The 21,533-nt window shown below is 46.0% G+C and overlaps 1 protein-coding gene across 2 annotated transcripts in view; it reads right to left on the bottom strand.

Moving 5' to 3' along the window:
- The window catches only part of LOC106607499 (rap guanine nucleotide exchange factor-like 1), a 30,919-nt gene extending 9,620 nt beyond the window's left edge, over positions 1-21,299 (bottom strand). Inside the window, exons 1-11 of one of the 2 annotated variants that reach the window (XM_014204501.2) lie at positions 20,058-21,299; positions 8,176-8,254; positions 4,952-5,102; positions 4,156-4,253; positions 2,198-2,310; positions 1,759-1,926; positions 1,286-1,383; positions 947-1,069; positions 615-793; positions 339-429; positions 24-74 (exon numbers count right to left, since the gene is read on the bottom strand). In XM_014204501.2, the coding sequence (XP_014059976.1) occupies positions 24-74; positions 339-429; positions 615-793; positions 947-1,069; positions 1,286-1,383; positions 1,759-1,926; positions 2,198-2,310; positions 4,156-4,253; positions 4,952-5,102; positions 8,176-8,254; positions 20,058-20,439 (1,533 nt within the window). In that variant the 5' untranslated portion in view covers positions 20,440-21,299. Of the gene's footprint in view, positions 1-23; positions 75-338; positions 430-614; positions 794-946; positions 1,070-1,285; positions 1,384-1,758; positions 1,927-2,197; positions 2,314-4,155; positions 4,254-4,951; positions 5,103-8,175; positions 8,255-20,057 lie in introns of both variants that reach the window. The other variant, XM_014204500.2, reaches the window with a different exon arrangement.
- Positions 21,300-21,533: the final 234 nt, after the last annotated feature.

Below are 21,533 nucleotides of genomic sequence, written 5' to 3' on the forward strand. Positions count from 1 at the left end.
GAGACCCCCGAGCAGCCACTCACCGCAATGCTCTCAAACTGCTGGAACTGCTTCCTGAACTTCCCAGGTAGGCCCTGCCACAAACCACAGACAAATAGTCCCCAGAGTTATAAACAAATCCCTACGCCAGTGTGTTTGCTGACGTGTCAGCCTTAAGTCAACATGCACAGTCTGCATAGAGGGGTATGTATCATAGGAGTTGGTGGCACCTTAATTGGGGAGGACAGGCCTGTGGTAATGGCAGGAGTGGAATTGTATCAAATACATCATTCTATTTACTCCGTTCCAGCCATTATTTGCTGTCCTCCCCTCAGCAGCCTCTGGTGTGTGTATTTTACCTCCCAGGTGAGGCGAAGGCGGCTGACTGCAGGGTTGTCCAACCCCAGAACAACAGCTAGGAAGGACAGCAGGTCCTGCTGCTGCTTACACCTGGAGCACATACACGCATATGTTAGATAAGACTAGACAATAACACACACTTCACTATAAACTAACGCCATAAAACACACTGCTAGGAATGATCAAATAATAACACTACTTGGCACTATTATTGTGGCCACACACACACACACCATTAAAACGCATATCATCAATACAGCACACCCAGAACTCACAGAGCTGCGATCTTGATGAACTTGCGGAGGAGCTGCACCCTCTTGGGCAGCGACTGGCACTGCAGGATCTCGGTGGCGACCCAATGCTGCACCTCGCTGCATCGCTGCAGTACCAGCTCAAGGTTGAGGGGGCGCCAGCGAGCCTGCTCGCCGTGGAACACATAGCACACAAACTCCACCTGGACATACCAATGAAGAAACGTACAATAAGTCTACAGCATCAAAAATGTAGGTAGACCACACACAGCATAAGTCCTTATCATGGAGAATTTTTTTTTGCAATTATTTGGCAGAGGTTCCACCCAGTACTATCAGCTCCACCAATCACTGACCTCATGCACACAGCTGAAGAGCTCCCAGTCAAACACCACCAGCTGAGTGGCTACCTCCTCAGCACTCATGTCATGGAGTTTACTGTCGCCGGGCGACCAGTGGATCTCCTCAGGTAAGGGAAGCTAAAGAGAGAGGAAAAAAAAAAAAAGTATTTCCAGAGAAGCTTTGGACTAAAGCACCTTCATTGTTTCATCTCGTTAGCATGTCTTTGATAACTTTATGAGAACAATAATGACTCAAATGTAAACAATGTTGTTTAGAGCTATCCAAAATGGCCACCAGCCAGGGCTTTTTATTCCTCTCCATTGTTAAGTGATGACTCGTGCCATAGGACTCACCAGGCTCTCCAGCTCGGAGGGCTCGCAGGCAAACAGGTGAGTGTTGACTCCCAGGGTGGTGAAGACCGCCTCGTCGCTAGGCCGGAAAGCGGTCTTCTCTGAGAACACAACAACACAGATGAGCCCACACATCAGCACACACGCAATGGATTAGTAGAGATTCCAGCAACACATAACAAAAAGCACACAGATGCACGCCAGAACATCAACAAACTGTTTTCATCTTCATAGAGTCAAATCACTTTGGCAGCTTAGCTCCAAGCAGTAGTGGGTAGTCATTTGTGGATTTAAATCTAAACCTCTTTGTGGATGTAAGCATCGTTGTTCAAACAATCATGTCAAAGCTTGCATTGTCTGATTGGGTGTTGCTGTGTTTTTTTCCTGCAGAACGCCAATCAAAAGTAGGCATGGCGAGAAGTAATCGTAGGTTTAAAGTATACAGTATCTGTGTGTGTGTGTGTGGGTGGTCCTACCCCCGGCGGAGGTGACAGCCACCAGCAGCAGGTTGCCAGGTTGGGTTGGCTGGTCTTCGCTGTACTGCAGCTTCTCCCTGACTAGCGCCAGGATCTCCCCCACACGGCACGACAGACGGCTGCGGATCGTCACGTACGAGTGGTCCGGCGTGTACACCCTGCAAAAGACTGCGCGCACACACACACAAAGCCTTTTTAACTTCACCCACATGGCTCTAGTGTGTACAACATCTGTCCCATACCCTCATATCGGTTGGCCTATATCTGAACACCTTAAAAGGAAAATACCACTCAAAAACAATCTTTGGGTATTTTTTTTTTCCATTAGTCCACTGTTGATACAGTCCCAAAATGTTTTGCATGTGAGAAATTACATTTTTTTTAAGATATAGAACTTTCAAAATACAGAAAGTGTCACAGTATGATGCGTCTCACTCACTCTCATCTGAGCCCCGGAAGGCCTCTCTGGGCTGCAGACAGGCATCGATGCGACGGAAGTGGCGGAAAAGAGGACGGACCTGCTTCTTCCGAATCTCCTTGTCCTCCTCTGAGCTGCTTAGGGAAACACAGTAGACGGTCTGTCAGTCTATGCATCCTTTCAAAGGCAGCTAGTTTTTAATTGGGTGTGACGGCTTGTGTGCTGCAGTGGGACGGATCCAAAAGGTCTGTATGTACCGTCGCCTGCAAGTAAGTAGATTGTAATTAATAGGGGCCAGAGTTCTTCCTTACAAGGTCAGGGGAAACTCCTAGCCCTATTTATAGGGGAAGGCACCACAATGTGTTAGATAAGCCAGTGTGAGCTAGGAGGCTAAAGGAGAAACCAAGGCCATTAAAACAACCTACAGTGGCTTGCAAAAGTATTCACCCCCCCTTGGCATTTTGTGTATTTTGTTGCCTTACAACCTGGAATTAAAATAGATTTTTGGGGGGGTTTGTATCATTTGATTTACACAACATGCCTACCATTCTGAAGATGCTAAATATTTTTTATTGTGAAACAAACAAGAAATAAAACAAGACAAAAAAACGGAAAACTTGAGCGTGCATAACTATTTACCCCTCCCAAAGTCAATACTTTGTAGAGCCACCTTTTGCAGCAATTACAGCTGCAAGTCTCTTGGGGTATGTCTCTATAAGATTGGCACATCTAGCAACTGGGATTTTCCCCCATTTTTCAAGGCAAAACTGCTACAGCTCCTTCAAGTTGGATGGGTTCCACTTGTGTCCAGCGATGTAAGTCATACAACAGATTCTCAATTGGATGAGGTCTGGGCTTTGACTAGGCCATTCCAAGACATTTAAAATGTTTCCCCTTAAACCACTCGAGTGTTGCTTTAGCAGTATGCTTAGGGTCATTGTCCTGCTGGAAGGTGAACCACCGTCCCAAATCTCTGGAAGACAAACAGATTTGTTTATTTCTTTCTTTAAGCAATGGCTTTTTTTCTGGCCACTCTTCCATAAAGCTCTGTGGAGTGTATGGCTTAAAGTGGTCCTATGGACAGATACTCCAATCTCAGCTGTGGAGCTTTACAGCTCCTTCAGGGTCACCTTTGGGCTCTTTGTTGCCACTCTGATTAATGCCCTCCTTGCCTAGTCTGAGTCTTAGCAGGTTTGTTGTGATGCCATATTCTTTCCATTTTTTTAATAATGGATTTAAATGGTGCTCCGTGGGATGTTCAGCGTTTCGGATAAAAAAAATTTACAACCCAACCCTGATCTGTAGTTCTCCACAACTTTGTCCCTGACCGGTTTGGAGAGCTCCTTGGTCTTCATGGCATCGCTTGCTTGGTGGTGCCCCTTACTTAGTGGTGTTGCAGACTCTGGGGCCTTTCAGAACAGGTGTATATATACTGAGATCATGTGACAGATCATGTGGCACTTAAATAAAGTCCACCTGTGTGCAATCTAACTAACTATGCGACTTTTGAAGGTAATTGGTTGCACCAGATCTTATTGAGGGGCTTCATAGCAACGGCGGGTGAATACATTAGCACACACCACTGTAACTGTTTTTACATATTTTGAAACAAGTTATTTTTTTCATTTCACTTCACCAATTTGGACTATTTTGTGTATGTCAATTACATGAAATCTAAATAATAATCAATTTAAATTACAGGTTGTAATGCAACAAAATAGGAGAAACGCCAAGGGGGATGAAAACTTTTGCAAGGCACTGTATTACACTAATTAACAGTGATTGTTAAACTTGTGAGATAAAAAGGCATTCAGACTAAACCAAGAGGAGTGACACAGCAAAATCCAGCTGCAATGCCTTTCACAGCCCCAGAACACCAGAAAAGCTGTCCCTAGCAGACTGGTGCTAAAAGGCAAGACTGTGGGCTCGGTGTGTGTACATGTGCGTGTGTATCTGGCTGGGATGGACGTGTGACTTACGGGCATTGGAGGATCTCGGTCCAGCGCTGAAGCTTCAGCACGTCTTCCACAAGCTCAGGGAACTGACTGAGTTCTTGGACTGCACATAGATATAGCTCCTGAAGCAGAGGAGAGAAATTACATTCAGAGAGGGAGTGCACTTTGTGCCTCTGTCTGTGTGTGCTCGTTTGTGTCTACCAGCACTGTGTGGGCAGTTGCAGTTCGTCACAAGATGTGCTGCTAGATAGACTGCATCTGCAGTATTCCAGAAAGAAAGGAGAGACGGAGAGGGAGAGAAATAAAGCGAGACAGAACACTAGAGAGATAAGTAGACGACAGTGGAGACAGAACAGAGCAGTGGTAGAGGCCAAGGGGTCTGTGTGAAAGAAACTGTCAGAGATGTGTTTTTAATGTGAATATAGAAGGAAAAGGTAGAAGCGCCCAAAAGCCTCACTTCCCAAGGTGTGCTCAGCTGAGTCAGTTCCGTCACTATGACAACCTAACAGGCTGCTGCCAGAATCAACACTCCACACAGCTCCCACCCAGAGAGAACACCACAGCACACGGCCTTGATGCCAGGCTGCTTGGATGGAAGAGCAGGTGTGTGTGTGCTTGTAAAGTGTGGGTTTAACACTTACAAATCGTTAGATCTCACACCATCGTCCTGCAGGATGGCTATTGTGTGTGTGGGTGGTGTATCTGTGCACACTCGTGTGTGTGTGTGTGTGTGTGTGTGTGTGTGTGTGTGTGTGTGTGTGTGTGTGTGTGTACACATACATACAGACATACGTGTTCCATGTGTGTGCTGGACCGGTACCTTGGGGAAGCTGTTGGACCTCTCGCCCTCTTCCTGCAGCAGTTCTCTGTATGTGTCCAGGTAGCGGAAGGCAACACTCAGCACAGCCTGCTTCCTCTCTGCCCCGTCCCAGCTGGGCCAGCCCTCCCCTGCCTTCCCCTCAACACCAAATCTGAACCCAGAGTCAAGGAGAAACGCCACAGAGACAGACAGAGAACATCTACTAATGGCTGTCATTAGGAGATTGATATTGACGTTGGGGAGACCGTGGAAGAATCATTTGGAGAAAGCTATTTTTCTAGTCCTTGTTTACTATACACACCAAAATGATTTATGTCATACTAGCACCAATGATACTCTTTGTAATTACATCATAGTTGCACAACATCGGTTGTGAATACCTTCACGCGCGCACACACCACACTAACAGAAGGCACACATTAAAAGTACCACTCACACAGACACATGCAGACACTCAAAAACATCCTGTAGAAACGCAACTCAGCTCGCTGAAACAACAGCTGGAGAACCATGGTCACCTGACACGCAGATGGAAAAACACAGTATTTCAGTGCAGTGTTCAGAGTCAAACAAGCAACTAGTAATTACAGCTTAGCCAGAGCAGAGCAGAGAGCCGTGTGGTGAAGGCTCTCAGACACACCCATCATTGCCCACACACACACACTCTCCTCTTTCCTCCAGCTCCCAGCACAACAGGAGGAGGAGAGCATCTTAGCAAATAAAGCAGTAAAGAGTTTGAAGAGCTCTGCACAGTGCAGCACAGTCTTTCCACCAGAATGAGTGTGCTATTTGGATTTGTTTCATTCTGTGACTTGAGGTATGCCATCATGCGTCTGTGTTGGACTCGCCACCGAAGAGTAGTCATACGTGCGCACGCACGCGCACACACACACACACACGGGGACACCTGACATCCTATTCTAAATATAAAAAGGGGACGACCCATCTGACTTCATGGCTAAACTGAAGGGGGACTATCCCTGACACCCTCCTCTATTTCAGACCACAATCCAAGTCCACCACAGGCCTGTGACCTACAAACTCACACACTGAACAGTATTTACCAATGCCTTGGATGACAGTCCAGATCTAGTAATTCTATATCTATGATCCCCTGTTCACCTAATTCTCCCAGCTCCAGAAACAGCAACCTAACCCTAAGGCCAGCTGCTGGGTTTATATTGCACTCCAGTTTCTAATTCTCTCGGTTCTGTTCAATTGGGTTGTGTTCTATTGCTGGTGTGGGAGTTTGGCCCCAGCCCCCACAGTGGCAAGGAGTCCCCACAGGGCTCTTCAACATAGCCGGGGTTCTGGGCTTTGATCGCTCAGCCACTACCAGTGTAGTGTAGTGTGTATGTGTCTTTAGAGTGTGTGTGAAGGGGCTGGGAAGAGTTGCTCAGGGAGAGTGAAGTAAAGGGAAGAATTCTCAGTTTTCCTAATGGAATTGGAGGTAGCTTTTGTTTTCATTTCCAGAAGGAAGCCAAACGCGTTTCCACAAAAAAAGATCTGATTAGGCTGGATTAGGGCCAGCGAGACTGAGGGAGAGGTGTGAATGGAGAGAGAGAGAGAGAGAAGAGAAAAAGAAAGGGTGGGAGAGAAAGACAGTGGGAGGGAGGAGGAGAGGGTTAAGAGGTACAGTGGAGAACAGGCTGGATCATTGATCATTTGTAAGAACACCCCTCTCCATACTCCCCACACACACTGGGGCGTCCCACTAGGGCCCAGACAAGCTGCAATAAGGGCAGCGAGGCATGCGGACGGTCTTTCCCAGAATGCCTTTGTGTTGCAGTATCCGTCGAGACGCCCATTGTCGTCTGGAGGGCCGCTCAGGCCTCTAAAACACACACAGCCAGGGTCTTCAGTGAGGGAATGTAGGTCAGAGACACTGGGGGTTCTGGGATAAAGGGGGGTGTAGTGTCTGTCCACACTCTTAACAAAACACACAGACAGACACTAACCCTTACACACAGACTCACAAACGCACACACACATAATATCTGGTGGAATACATACTGTCTCATCACTAAAGATGAATGTCTTCACTTACAGTACATACACCCTTCAAAAAAAGCAAGCTATTGTAATGGGGGGAAAGGAAGATTCTAAAGCCAGAAATAGGCAGGATAATATCATTGCTCTAAATATGTTCATTGTAGATAGGCAGAAGCCGAACATTACATTTACATTTTAGTCATTTAGCAGACGCTCTTATCCAGAGCGACTTACAGTAGTGAATGCATACATTTCATACATTTTTTTTATTTTATTTTTTTGTACTGGCCCCCCGTGGGAGTCGAACCCACAACCCTGGAGTTGCACACACCATGCTGGCGTTGCAAACACCATGCTCTACCAACTGAGCCACAGGGAAGGCTAATATCATATCTATTGGTCCACTGTAGTGTAATAATATGGAAAACGGAGTTAGCCACTAGGCAGACGTTAAGTAGCAGTGTGGCTCATTGCCAATGAATGCACTACTACTGCGACCCAAATCCCAGCTCTGTGTCGGGGAATGTTGCTCAACTTTACTGAACCCCCTGTGGTGGTGCCAAAACAGAAACACTGTTCCTTGGCTTGGTGCAGACGGGAGCCAGTGGAGTTGTTGTTACTAAGGAGTTTTCGGTTCTTAAGCCTTTGGTCGAGTGCTCCTGCCAAGTTACGAGCAACAGCACTGGATAATCTTACTCAAATTGAGCGTCGGCCTGACTGAGTAGCCTAATATGGCTTTGATACTGTAGAAATATCAATATTCATAAAGAATATGATTTTTTTGTTTTTAAATCGGCTAATTTGCAAGAGATTTTATTTGAACACTGCATGTTCCATGAAAAACAGCCCATGCTTTTAACACAGTGAATATCGTATGCTAGGCTACTTAACATGTCGCTTCAAATGACAAAAAGGACCCTTTCTAAAGCACAAAAACATGTTGTCCATGTCCAAATAGGTGTCACGGCTAGTTCAGTGCCATTGTTTCTATTAGCCTAGCGAAGTAGCGGCGTTGAACAAAACAGCATTATCTTGGCGCTAACGAGCACTCGGACAGGAAACCAGAAGTGGGCCACCCTCGCGTGGCGTGGCGGGGGGGGGGGTGTGCTCGGACCGAGTCTTCCTGCATCCCAGTTCTTCCTGGGGATGTCTGGGAAGGGTGCGCAGGTGTGTGTGTTTACACATTGGGGCTCCCAGGCTAGGCCAGGAAGGAAAGGGAAGGTAAAGGATACTGCTGGAGTAGAACCTGCTGGAACCTGTCCGATGCCAGGAAAATGGGGTGTGTCAACATGAAGTCATCCAGGAGTGTTTCTGTGGAAACGAGAGAGAGAGAGAGAGAAGAAAATAGGCAGGAAAAGAGAGTGAGAGAAAGGGATTATGAAGAGGGAATATTGGAAGAGGAAGAGAGTGGGAGAGAGAGAAAAGCATGTTAATTATGCATGGCTGTGCTTTCACAGCCGTTGCAGCTGTAGCTCCACTGTACTTGTTTAACCGGTCATGCCTCAAAAGCTCTAATTTGATTATTTTGTCAGAGATAAAAACGGGTGTCTGAAATCCCTTAACGTCACCTTTGTCTGCTGTTAAATCCCTGGCCCCGGCGCAGCGCGGGGGCTTCTGCCACTGGGCTAAGATAAATCCTGTCTCAGTGAAACCGTCACCTGGTCCTCTGTGCTCCAATTCAGTCTGCAGTCTATAGCGCTACACCAGAGGGGAGGCAATGTGGTGGCCTCTATTTATAAACCCCGACTAGGAGTCGCGGACCGACTGGACTGCGGTTAAAGTCGCCCCAATCCCACTAAATCAGATGAGATTTCAATGACTCGTGCTGTGTTATTACTATTTCAAATGACAACAAACGAGGCGGATGAAATTGGAAAGTGGAGGCCCATTTCCTCTCTGGTTAGGGGAAGTTGTTATTCTGGACAAGCGGTAGACGGAGTGTGGAGGGATTGTTACCGGTGACATGCGATTGTGACAGGATAGACTTTCCCTAGTTTACTGCTGGTGTTATGGGGATAAGCAGGCTAGTGGATACCTAACCTCACAGGGTCAGACATATGGGATAAAAGTGTTGTATTTTACAGACAGGTATTAACACACTGATCATCAACAAGACACCACACACACACACACACTAGGGGTGTGAGGATGTTGACAATGTAGGCCTGCAGATGTCTCTGTTCGGGATATGTTAAAAAAAAATAAAAAAAGGGGGAAAAAAACGTTTTTATGAAAATTACTAGAAGCTGCGACACAAAAGAGTGGCGCCTCAAATTCCATTACCCAGAGTACATCATTAAGAGAGCACTCACTAGCCGTGCTAATCAAACCGCCCCCCATGCTCGATCCCAGACTGAGACAGCCACAAACGGAACCCACTGACCTCTGAGGGTGTATGTGTGTGCGCCTGTGACAGAATTTGGCACACGTTGGAGCGGGGCTGGGACAGTGGAATGGCAATACCTGCTCTGAATTCATAAAGCGTAGAAAGCATGGAGGTGTTGGCTGTTCCTGTTCGATCACTACTAGATTAAGACCTGTTCAGACCGCTCTTCCTCCTGGCAATTCTAACCGAATCCTTCATATTTCAACAGGAACGAAAGACAAATACTGTGTGACATTGGATATAATGAATCATTTCAGAAGCAATTCTCTGTATGTGATTCTATTTCTAGAGTCTATGCATCGCGCTTGATTGTAATAGAGGCTTCTGATCCACTCACTGCCTAAAGTATCCACTACATATGGTAATTATGCTCTTCCAATGAATGTAATATATGGTGTCGGTGTCCAAGTGTGGATGACATTTAATGATGTATTGTGTGTTCAACTGTGCATGCTAGCGTGTGTGTGTGTGTGTGCGCGCACACACGTGTGTGTGTTCATACGTGCTAGTTTGTGGGCTAATGTGTGTGTGTCTGTAGTCTTTGCGTGCTGCAGTGAGTGAGTCCACGTATTGTCGACCTCTTGGCAGTACTGGTTTCCCCACACAGTTGCCTGGGAGATGCCACGTTGAGTGGCTGCAGTGAGACTGAGCCCAGAAAGAGAGAGAGGGAGGGAGAGGGAGTGGAAGAGCAGCAAAAAGATGAGCAGAGGAAGCAAACAGAACAATATGAAAGTCGGAACAGACAGGCAAAGCAAAGAGAGAGAGGAGAAGAAAGAGAGAGCGCGAGAGAGTGCGAACGTGGGTGGCGGGGGAGAAACAAATGGGATGCAAAGGAGAGAGAACCAGAGGAAAGAGAGGAGTGTGCACGAGAAAGAGAGAATAAGAGAAGTGAGTGGGTGAGTGAGGAAGAGGGGTGAAGGGACGCAGGTCTCAATCATCTTCCCCATCATTATTCCCCTGGAGCTGTGTATGTGACCAGAGGAAAATAGCACATCCTTTCAACTCCATACCTGCAAAGGAACAGCAGGGCGCTACAGAGCTAGCTATGAAGTGCAGTATGGCAGATGAGACCATAGAAACAAATAGCATAGAGAGGACACATTCCTTGTTTGTTTCATGTGGCGCTTACACTCTGAAGTCTCATAGTAAGAGGCCAGCATAGATCTGAATGTAAGAGAACTCATCATGTTTGACTCATCCAACATGGCTGCTGGGCTCTCGGGCAGGTTGCCACTGTTTCGTTGGTGATGTCTGTTCAGTTCATTCATGTTCTAGATGAGGGGGAAGACCCATTTTGACAGGCTCTTGGATCCACACAGTGGTAACAGAGAGAGAGATGGCCACTGATAATCTCCCTGCTCCTCTGTCAAACTCTTTAACACGGTGTGTCCAACTTCCACGGCAGAGAGAAAAATAGCATGTGCTGAAGATGGAATCGCCGCACGTAAGAGGGTGGATAGACGTTTCCCCTCTCGCCAAAGCCTGCGCTCTCGCTTTCTCTCCTCCCACCACGCGTTTTGCTGAAGCTTAAAGTGCAGAAAAATCTCTGGCTGAGATTAGAATTGAGCACACTGCTCCACATGACAGGAGTGGGAGAGGAGCACAAATCCAACTCCCACATAAACACAGACGCAAAACACACACGCCCAGAATCTCAAACATGTGCACCCCCACCCCCACGTTATACATGCACACATAAACGTGCATGCTTGCGCATTCATGCAGAGGTAGATTATTTCAAAATGGACACTACACATGCATGCACGTACATATAAACTCAACTAATTTACAGATGACAGGACTCTCTCATTCAAACACCTGTGCATAAACAGAAAGAGAAAAAGAAGAAGAAAAAAAAACTCCCTCCATGCAATGCATCCAAACGGAAAGAGGGCTGTGGTGGGAGGTGGTGGGGGAGGGGGGGTGAAGGCCATGCATGCCTTGAAGTACACCCTATCCCCCTTTCTCTCTGGCCCTGCAGGAAGCACAACGGCTGGGAGGGGAGGAGTGCACACTCCCTTCAGGGGTGGAAAATGGCAGGATGGAGAGATGGAAGGAGATTGTGGTTCAAGTCACAGCTGTGGACCACCTCATACCAAAGGGGGAGTAGTTTTAGAATCATAACACGAGGTCTGGAGACCGCTCACAAACCAGCAGCTGTACATGTGGTTTGGATCTGAACCAGTGGTACTGATTCAAAAACAAGATATTTACTCCGGAGGTGCTGACCTGTTGCACCCTCTACAACCACTGTGACCCTGCTGGTCCTTAATGGCCATGTACTCTTATCATCTCAACCTGGCACAGCCAGAAGAGGACTGGCCACCCCTCGGAGCCTGGTTCCTCTGTAGGTTTCTTCCTATGTTCCTGCCTTTCTAGGGTGTTTTTCCTAGCCACCGTGCTTCTACATCTGCATTGCTTGCCATTTGGGGTTTCAGGCTGGGTTTCTGTACAGCACTTTGTGACATCTGCTGATGTAAAAAAGGGCTTTATAAATACATTTGATTTAATATTGGAGAGACAAAAGCAGATTTCAGCCCATCCCTAGCTACTAACTGAACTAGTCTGGTATGCAGTTATATAAAACTGTGATACTTATCCCATTTCTATGGTGACCTCTTTTTGATTGTACTCTACCTTACTATGTGCACACACACCCTCAGCTCTCTCTTAAGTGTTTGGGTTTCAGCAAGAAGCGTTCAGATGGAGAGGTAGAGCCTGTGTGTGGGCGAGTTTGTATGTGTACTCTCTGCATCTGCCTGTTGGCGCTTGTTCCACTTATCTGGTGCATCTCCAGCCCTCTGCCCATCTTCCCCACGCCAATTCTCATTCTCCACCTCCAAACAAACAGCCATTGACATGTAAATGAACACCAGGGCAAATATAAAAAAAACACATGCGCACACATACACAATCCTGCGTTGAAATGGCAGAGTAAAAATAGAAAACACACACACACACACAACAGATATGCATGGACAATCTGGATTTAGTAAGTAACCCTAAAGCAAATGGTGACAGACATAAACACAGACACGCAGCATCGGTTCCCTGCTGTTCATAGTGAGCGGCAGCACTCTTCTCTGGTTAACCTAATTCGAACTGCACCCAGGAGCTACTCTGAGGCATTCCCTCCCCAACCACAACCCTCCATTTTTGGGCAGTGGAGAGACTTGTCTGGCCATTGTATTGGTCACATACACGTGTTTAGCAATGTTATTGCGGGTGTAGCGAAATGCTTGTGAACTTTGAAAGTTTCTTCAAGTGCAGTCGCAAAAACCATCAAGCGCTATGATGAAACTGGCTCTCATGAGGACCGCCACAGGAAAGGAAGACCCAGAGTTACCTCTGCTGCAGAGGATACGTTCATTAGCGCTACGAGCCTCAGAAATTGCAGCCCAAATAAATGCTTCACAGAGTTCAAGTAACAGACACATCTCAACATCAACTGTTCAGAGGAGACTGTGTGAATCAGGCATGGCTACCACATCATTCTGCAGCAATATGCCATCCCATCTGGTTTGCGCTTAGTGGGACTATCAGTTGTTTTTCAACAGGACAATGACCCAACACACCTCCAGGCTGTGTAAGGGCTATTTGACCAAGAAGGAGAGTGATGAAGTGCTGCGTCAGCTGACCTGGCCTCCACCATCACCCGACTTCAACCCAATTGAGATGGTTTGGGATGAGTTGGACCGCAGAGTGAAGGAAAAGCAGCCAACAAGTGCTCAGCATATGTGGGAACTCCTTCAAGACTGTTGGAAAAGCATTCCTCATGAAGCTGGTTGAGAGAATGCCAAGAGTGTGCAAAGATTTCATCAAGGCAAACTTTGAAGAATCTCAAATATATTTTGATTTGTTGAACACTTTTTTGGTTACTACATGATTCCATATGTGTTATTTCATAGTTTTGAATTCTTCACTATTATTCTACAATGTAGAAAATTGTAAAAATAAAGAAAAACCCTGGAAATGAGTGGGTCTCCAAACTTTTGACTGGTACTAAATATATATATATATATATATATATATATATATATATATATATATATATATATATACAGATTTGGAAACACTGCTCTACTGTTTATTATAGGTCCACTGTAATAGGACACTTCATGCACATTGTTATTTTCCAAAGACACTCCCACCAAGCAACACTAGGGGTCACGCCCCAGATGTCTAAGCGATACGCCCACATGGCGTCTCTCTCTAGTACACGCCCCTGTGACAGAGCTATAAAATAAGTGCACATGTACAAACACACATGGCTGCCATGGGAAACACCCTTAATCAATAGACTACACCAAGAAAGAAAAAGGCTAAGACGTTTTTCCTCAGTTTAGTTTCTTAGCACACGTCTTTGCCCTTCAATGCAGCTGCTGTGACCTTTTGTCTGCTATTCACACATTTAAAGACCATGTTGGAACTGAAGGTTGGGATTGATGGGTCTCTGTTTGAGCCCGTCTAACAGCCGAACTCAGGAGATGGCTACTGCAAACACATGCCTTTCACCTTTCCTCGTTACTGATGTTTCCTCGAGGTGCTGAAAGAAAAATCGACCGCATAGTGCTTTTGTTGGAAAGTTTGAACTAATAACATTTTGCTCTACACACTGTGTGGTCAGAGGATACTCTAAAGTAACAATGCACCTGCCATAGTGGCTTCATGCCTTCTCCAAATCCTCTCAGTTTATCAACATGTAGTATGTACATCTTCCTCTGGCCCTTATGCTGGGGACCATTCTGGAGAGAGTATGCTTCTTGGCCCTGGGTTGAGTGTGTGTCCCTTAAATGTAACCTGACAGTTTCCATCCTAGTCAATTCTCTAATACAACTGTTCCCAAATCAGATTCCTAAGCCTGTTAAGTTGATTGGTCTACCATCCCCTGCGATTAGGCCCGTTCCTGGGTCATTATTTACTGTTACGGGGGAGGGACGGAGGACGAAGGGTTGTTATTACTGCCGCTGGCTAGCGGCGTTTCTCCTAGCGTGCTCGGGGCCATCTGTGTGCGAGCGTGTGTGCCTAATGTGGCAAATCGCACGGCAGAGAAAATAACCACTGCTGCTGTCAGATCAAAGGATGTCAAGTGGCGTAGCAGTTCACCAGGGTAAGTCATAGTCACTACCTGGCTGGCTAGGCTGCTGCAACCCGGCTCCCTCTGGATGGTCAACACTCGTTAGTACCCAAACTGCCAACAGAGAAAGAAGCCACTGCACTGATCTACTTGTCATCAGCCCACCTGGATAGGCTAGTAGATAAGGATGTTCTCATCGAATCATCACTTCTTTATGATACAGAAGCCGGTTATCAAGTGTCTTTTGCGCAATCGCTCTGTCCCCTTCTTCCTCCCACTGGCTGGCACACTGTCCACATAGTTTAAGAAAGCTCTATTCCCTCTCTCCCAAATCTCGTTCTCAAACACTCAACTCCTTCCTTCCTGCATTCCCTCTGTTTCTCTTCCTCCCACTCCTCCTCCTTCTCTTGCTTCCCTGCGAGTGCTGGTTGCCATGTGAACAGGTGCTGTGCTGGAGAGCCTCTTTTCCACGCCGGCACACCAGATAGACAAGCTCCAACCCGCTCTCTCACACACATCCAAGCACACACTTATGCAAGCACATAAATGCACACATCCATCCAAGCTAAAAAAGTACAGAAATCTAAAACACATGCATCAAAGTGCACACACACACACGCAAAAAAACCTACAGAGATTCACACACACACACACACACAGTAAGTAAGGCAAGTCAATCAGCCCTGGAGGGCCCCATCGTGCTCTCCTCTCCTCAGAGTGGTCCAGGTGCGTGGGCTAAAGAGGAGAGGAGAGTGCAGGCATGTAGAGAGGAAGGAGGAGGGGGGGGGTCAGTCATCCCTCCTTTCCTTATGTAAAAGCATCCAAAAGGAGTGGGCACTAGGCAGCCACTTCTCTTTTAATCCCTCTTTCTTTCCATAAAAGAATCATCAGAATCCCTCCCACACAGCCCAATGCAATCACATTTTCTCTCTGCACTTTGTCCCTTTTCCTCCGCTCCCTTTCGTTCCACAAGACTTTGCAGCTGCGTGCCTCAGAGTCTCAGAACAACTGCCTGAGGAGTGCATCTCTGGATGTGGAATGTAAAGCAATGAGAGCATCAAGCAAAGTCAAAGTCTAGTTTAAACATCCCACTTGGCTTTGTGAATAACTGATGTGGAGCTTGATACAAGACATGTTCCCTCTGCATTGGACGCGTTTCAAAGCCAACATCAACCCCCCCCCCAAGTCCTTGTCATTCTGCTGCTGCAACACAAAACAACCATGTAATGTAATGTACTGTAAGCAACTGCTGCAGCATCTCCAGCGCCCTGACACCCTCGTCTGTATCGACCATAGCTATTTTAACCCATTATTGTACCCATGGGTGACTGGTCTAAATCTCTTCTACTTACATTTACATTTTAGTCATTTAGCAGACGCTCTTATCCAGAGCGACTTACAGTAGTGAATGCATACATTTCATGCATTTTTTGTTGTTGTTGTACTGGCCCCCCGTGGGAATCGAACCCACAACCCTGGCGTTGCACACACCATGCTGGCGTTGCAAACACCATGCTCTACCAACTGAGCCACAGGGAAGACATGCTTGTTTAGTTTCGTGCTTTTACATGCAATACTCTAGTATACCGCTTTGTTATTACGAGGATAGTCTATCCATCTGTTTTCGTCAGACAATAATAGTGGGAATGGACTGTAGACGCGTGGTTTCCCAAGTTGAAACACGTATCACGAGTTAGACGTGGCTTCATTAACAGACTGTTTTGATCTCGACTTCCACTGTAACTGTACACACCTAAAAATTGCCTAACCCTTGCCTCGACACGCCTGTTCCTCGAACCAATAGTGTCATTGGACGAGAAATGAAACCACAAGGTAAAACAGGGTTACACAAGAGCAGGGCCGTTGACCTCGAAAAGGACGGGACTTTTTAGATAGGGGCTGTCAAAATGCTTCTAATCTGTTCTTTACCTGCGGCTCGGTCTCTCTCCCTCTCTCACACACACACACACACACAAACACACGCAAGCAGAGGGCAGTGACTCAGAGGGTTTATGGTGTTTGGAGCGCCACTCAGCCAACACTGATCTGGGACTGCTGACATGGACAGCCTGGTGCATAGTATCTCTGTGAGAGCACTGTGGTATAATGTTATAGGGTGTGGTTTAGTCAAGTCTGTCAGGTAGAGTGTCAGATAGGAGTGTGTGAGACAGGGAGTCATAAGGTGCAAGGGGTTGGGGAGCATACAGTGTTTGGGTCGTAGTGGACCTTGTTGACATTGTTTCACCATAAACACATTTGCATCCAACAGACACACATCCTAATTAGAAACATTTAGACTATAAACCAGGATCAAGATCCAACCTAGATCCATAATTCAAAGATTCATTTCTGCTCCACATGTAAGGGTGGGCAGGTCCGCTCAATCTGGTCCGCTGTTGTTAACTAATCCTGGATTAGCCACGCTTTTTCAGATTTTCGACATATTCTAGAACATCCCCATTCAAACAGCAGCGAGCTCGGCCCTCCAAGAAACAGGTTAAACGAGATGAAACATATTTAAAGCTATCTGGGTTGTAGTTCCCTAAGTGTTCATAACACCAACGCAGCTCGCTGGAGTGAATTAAATCAAAGAGAAAAATGAGTCTGAGAAAAAAAATGAAAGTCAAACAAAATAGTGGCCTTTTGGAATGGACCAGATGAACTCTCATGAACCCTCTTTCAGACGTACGACAACCAAGTTCTCTGTATATGTATTTGTCAAACTCAAAAGCATACATAGATAAGGTTTAACTTTAAACCCATTTATCAATAAAATCTCCCATTTTAATTCATTCGGAATCAGATATGCATTCTGGAATCACACCTGCTGTCTCAAACATGACCATTGGCTGCTATACAAAGCCAATTCAATCTCTAGCAATACTATGCTGCATCTCTCTTCTTATGAACGATGCAGTGGAGATATGCCTTTTCCTGTAGAATACAGTAGGGGGAAATTGACAACAACAAAAAACAAGAGCAAGAGAGAGGAATTCAAGCATGCTCAGTCAGTTTGACAGAAACACACAGGATGACCCGGGGAGCAGGTCAGCGAGGTCAAGGGGTCATCGGACAGGAGGTACACTGGCTTTACAATGCATAACGGGGGATGGTTGCCCACAAGCAGAGTAGTTCTGTGAGAATTTGCTGGAGGTGCATTGAACCCTTATGCACTAAAATAACATAGGTAGAGCAGATTCCTCCTGCAACAGAGCACCAGGAACTGATGTGAATTATCACTAAACAGTGGGTCTCAGTAAGAGTCCTCCACACAGTTAATTGCAGGTGTTCATTCTGAGACATTTCCTGATCATATTCTACTGAGCGGTTCATTGTTGCCCGTAATAATGCCTGAACAGCACATCACAGTCGTACTTCATAAATCTATTGGATTTTCCAGAGAGACCCGGCAATAGTGTTACAGTGTGCGAAACCCACATCATGCGTCAATACAACAGATAAATCGAGCAGAATTCGAGGATTGGCTGGGAGGAAAATCTGCATGTTACACAGGAAGCCTTGGCAATCCACCTTGGAAAACTCTGTTAAATCCTGTTACTGCAGGACTTGTTGAGATAAGCAGTGGAGAAGAAGAAAAAAAATCTCACAATGAGATATGGCAATGGCAAAGCTGCATAGTAAAAAGGGACATACTGGAGGCTTCACTCAAAGGTAGACATTGACAGCGGGGGTGTCATCTAATGCAGCGTATCACCCACCAACCATCCCCCACAGGATAGGCATACGTCACATCATAACCACTAACCTACTTGCCTTCAACAACAACAACGTAGGTTGCTTTCTAGTTGTAATCCGTTACCTGTCCAAAAATTGTGATCAGTAGCCTAATTTTTGGTTTACCGAAACTCAGCAATGTAATCTGATTCAGTTTAAGATTACTTTTCCCTTTAGAGGCATTACATGCCAACCTCACTGGCCACATTGGCTAAAGTATTTGAGACGCCCAACAAGTCCCATCCTCATTGGATATCAGGAAGATTCAAACCCAGGTGGAAGCTTGAAAGACAAATGAGGAGAGATGAATTACCGATAACAGAGTCAGAATCGACAGGTGGAACAAACTTAAACCCTTTTTCAAAGCTAAATTGAATGGAATGTTTTTTTTCCCCCGCAAATATGCTTTCTGAATTTCAAAGTAATCCAAGAAGTAATCATCTAGTTTTACAAAAGTATCTGTAATTTGATTAATATTTTTGCTGGCAACGTAACTGATTACAGTTCATTTTTCGTAATCAGATTACATGTAACTGATTAATCAGTTACTCCCTAACCCTGTCTGGGTTTAATTTAAAAATTGGTCACAACCGCCAAATTTCAATTTGGAGAGTCTAAAGGGCAGAGTCAATAGATCTATGACACACACACACACACACACACACACACACACACACACACACACACACACACACACACACACACACACACACACACACACACACACACACACACACACACACACACACACACACACACACACACACACACACACACACACACACACACACACACACACAGAGTGGCTATGCATCTGGTATCTTTGACGCTAATGATACTAATTCATATTTGTTATACTCACAGGAAATATAGAGAGAAAGGCTACAAATATGTAGGGTGCGGATATTACTCTTCTTTAAAATGTGCAATGGTGTCTTCTGGATTGGTTTACAATATGTTCAACATAATATTATTTGAATTCTGCATCCTCATCTCCTCACAATCCCTTGTGATACAAAATCATTTTGGATCAAACCCTTTAGGATAATAATGTTGGCCCAATCCAGAATAAAACATTATTAAACCCATTGTATCGTCTGCTCTTTAGCTGCCAACAGAAACATTGGATTTTAGGATGAGAATCATGACCTCCTTTTTAGAAATAAATAAATAAGTGCAGAAGCTCAGCAGCCAATGTGCGAAGACTAGCGCGATCCTCCATGACCGATCATGAAGCAGCCAGTTTCCATATGAAAGACATGCTGCTACTGTAATAGGCAAATGCAAATGAGCTCGGTCAAAATGTTATGTTGAATAAACTGAACCCTACATTAGATTTTGTGAGAGTTTCGTTTTGGGTTTAAGTGCCATTAACACGTAAATATGATTATATTTGCGAGGTCTTCTTTTCTGAGGCGTGAGAAACATCTGGACCATCCCTTTTAATAACAGACTTTCATTTTTTCTTAACGAGGACAGCCGTTCTTATGTAACCGTTGAATCAGATACTATAACAAGGCAATGATGGGAAGGAACCCTTCGGCACCAACCACCGCCTAATCCCTAATTCTACAGCCTGGAATGGATCACTGACTGATTATTTGGGGTTTCTGTTATTGTTATGAGCAAAAGGAGAAAATAAGCAAAAGCTTAGTTATTTTCAATAGCCTATGTAGGCCTATAGACTAGGATATAGCCCAATCAAGGACCAAATGGTAGTTTTGGGTTCCTGGATAGACTACACTCCTTTGACAAGTGAAATGCTTGGCTAATTTGCAAAAGTGAAACGCAAGAACACCATGATTTGGTGTGAAACTGTTGAGGAATTAGTCAAACCACTGAGTGTGATGATTGACAGGCTAATAGGTGGATTCATTGTGTAGTATAAATGCGGTTGATTGACGAGGTCCATTTACCTGTGCAGTTGCCATATCGTTTGCCCGCCACACTGTCCAGGAGCGCCAGCGCCAGGTTGTCCGGTGTGTCCGCAGGCAGCGGGGTCCAGCTCGTGTCCAGACTCGCCTCGGAACTTTGCTCATCGCTAGACAGTGACGGGCTCCTAATGTCCGCAGTGGCCGAGGGCCAGCACGGTGCTTCCTCAGTGTCCGGGCTGAACACCTCCCTGGCCGGACCGCTCTCTGGAGAAGTCTCCCTGAAAAACGGAACCACCCGAGACAGGCTGGCTCGCCGCCGAGAAGCGCCAGTGCCAGTCGCCTTCTCCCCAAAGCCACCAGCTCGAGTGAGCGCCGTTGTCTGTTTCTTCAAAAACTTTTCCAGGGGCTTCATTCCCGCCGGCATTTTGATACAATACCGCAAAAATGCTTTTTTTCGATGGTGATTGATATTAACTGAATACCTCTGCAGGAACTATCGTTGTGTGACTACATTATACAAGCATCCATGCGTACTTCTATTGACCTGTCTTCGTAGTAGGCTCTTACATGGAAATAATTAACCCATTTGTCAAATCATGATTTTAAAAGATCAGTGTAAAAAATCCGATTTGCGAAGCAGCAGTCTATCGACGTCGGCGACAGCGTGCTCACAGACGACTGCACGTTCTGGCTGAGTGGCATTTATCGCTAAATATCCAAACCTGCTCCACAACAACCGCTCCCTGGCGTCTCCTCTGCAGACGTTTCGGGCGCGTCAAGGAACAATGTTTGTCAGTTTCAAGCAGCGGCCAAAATACACTGGATGACGAACGCAAGGTGCCGAATACACATACTCTCAGCAGAGCACAGTGCGATAAACCGAAACAAAATATAAGGATAATCGCGGGGGTTGGTAAATAGGCGCCCCAGTAGTTTTTTACCAGCGACAAATGCGACGCGTCTCTGCCGCATGGGTATGTCTTGCTGCTGGCGTCAAAGCAATCTACTGCAGTAATATCGCCAGTGGGAATGGCCTTGGCCCCTCAGCATGTGTGGGAGCTTGTTCAGATAAGTACCAGCGTTTCCCTCTCCCCTTCTCCGTTTGAATGCTTATTGAATGCAGTGGTTCGAGCTCTGTGTGGACAAACACACACCCCCGAAGAGTGTGAGTGTGCTGTATTTGGGACCGCTGCTATTTTAACACGCTCACTCCCTCCCTTCCTTCATATACAGTTGCGCGTTTGTTGCAGTCAGTACTCCTCAGTGCCTGCTGAATGGCAGCTGCTCACTCCCACTGAAAAGCAGGGCCGGCCCTAGGCATAAATGATATAGGTGGTTGTCTAGTGCCCCCGGCCGCTAGGGGGCCCTAACCAACAAAAACAAACGCTTACATTTTTTTGAAGGGGGAACTCAGTTGGGGTCTTAACTTACTGTTTAGCGTTAGAATAGTAGAATACACAAGGTGCAATTTCGAACTGTGGTTGTGCATCAGCAGTTTTCCTCTAGTTATGTCATTCA

The sequence above is a fragment of the Salmo salar genome, chromosome ssa06, assembly GCF_905237065.1.
Source record: "Salmo salar chromosome ssa06, Ssal_v3.1, whole genome shotgun sequence".
Classification (NCBI taxonomy): domain Eukaryota; kingdom Metazoa; phylum Chordata; class Actinopteri; order Salmoniformes; family Salmonidae; genus Salmo; species Salmo salar.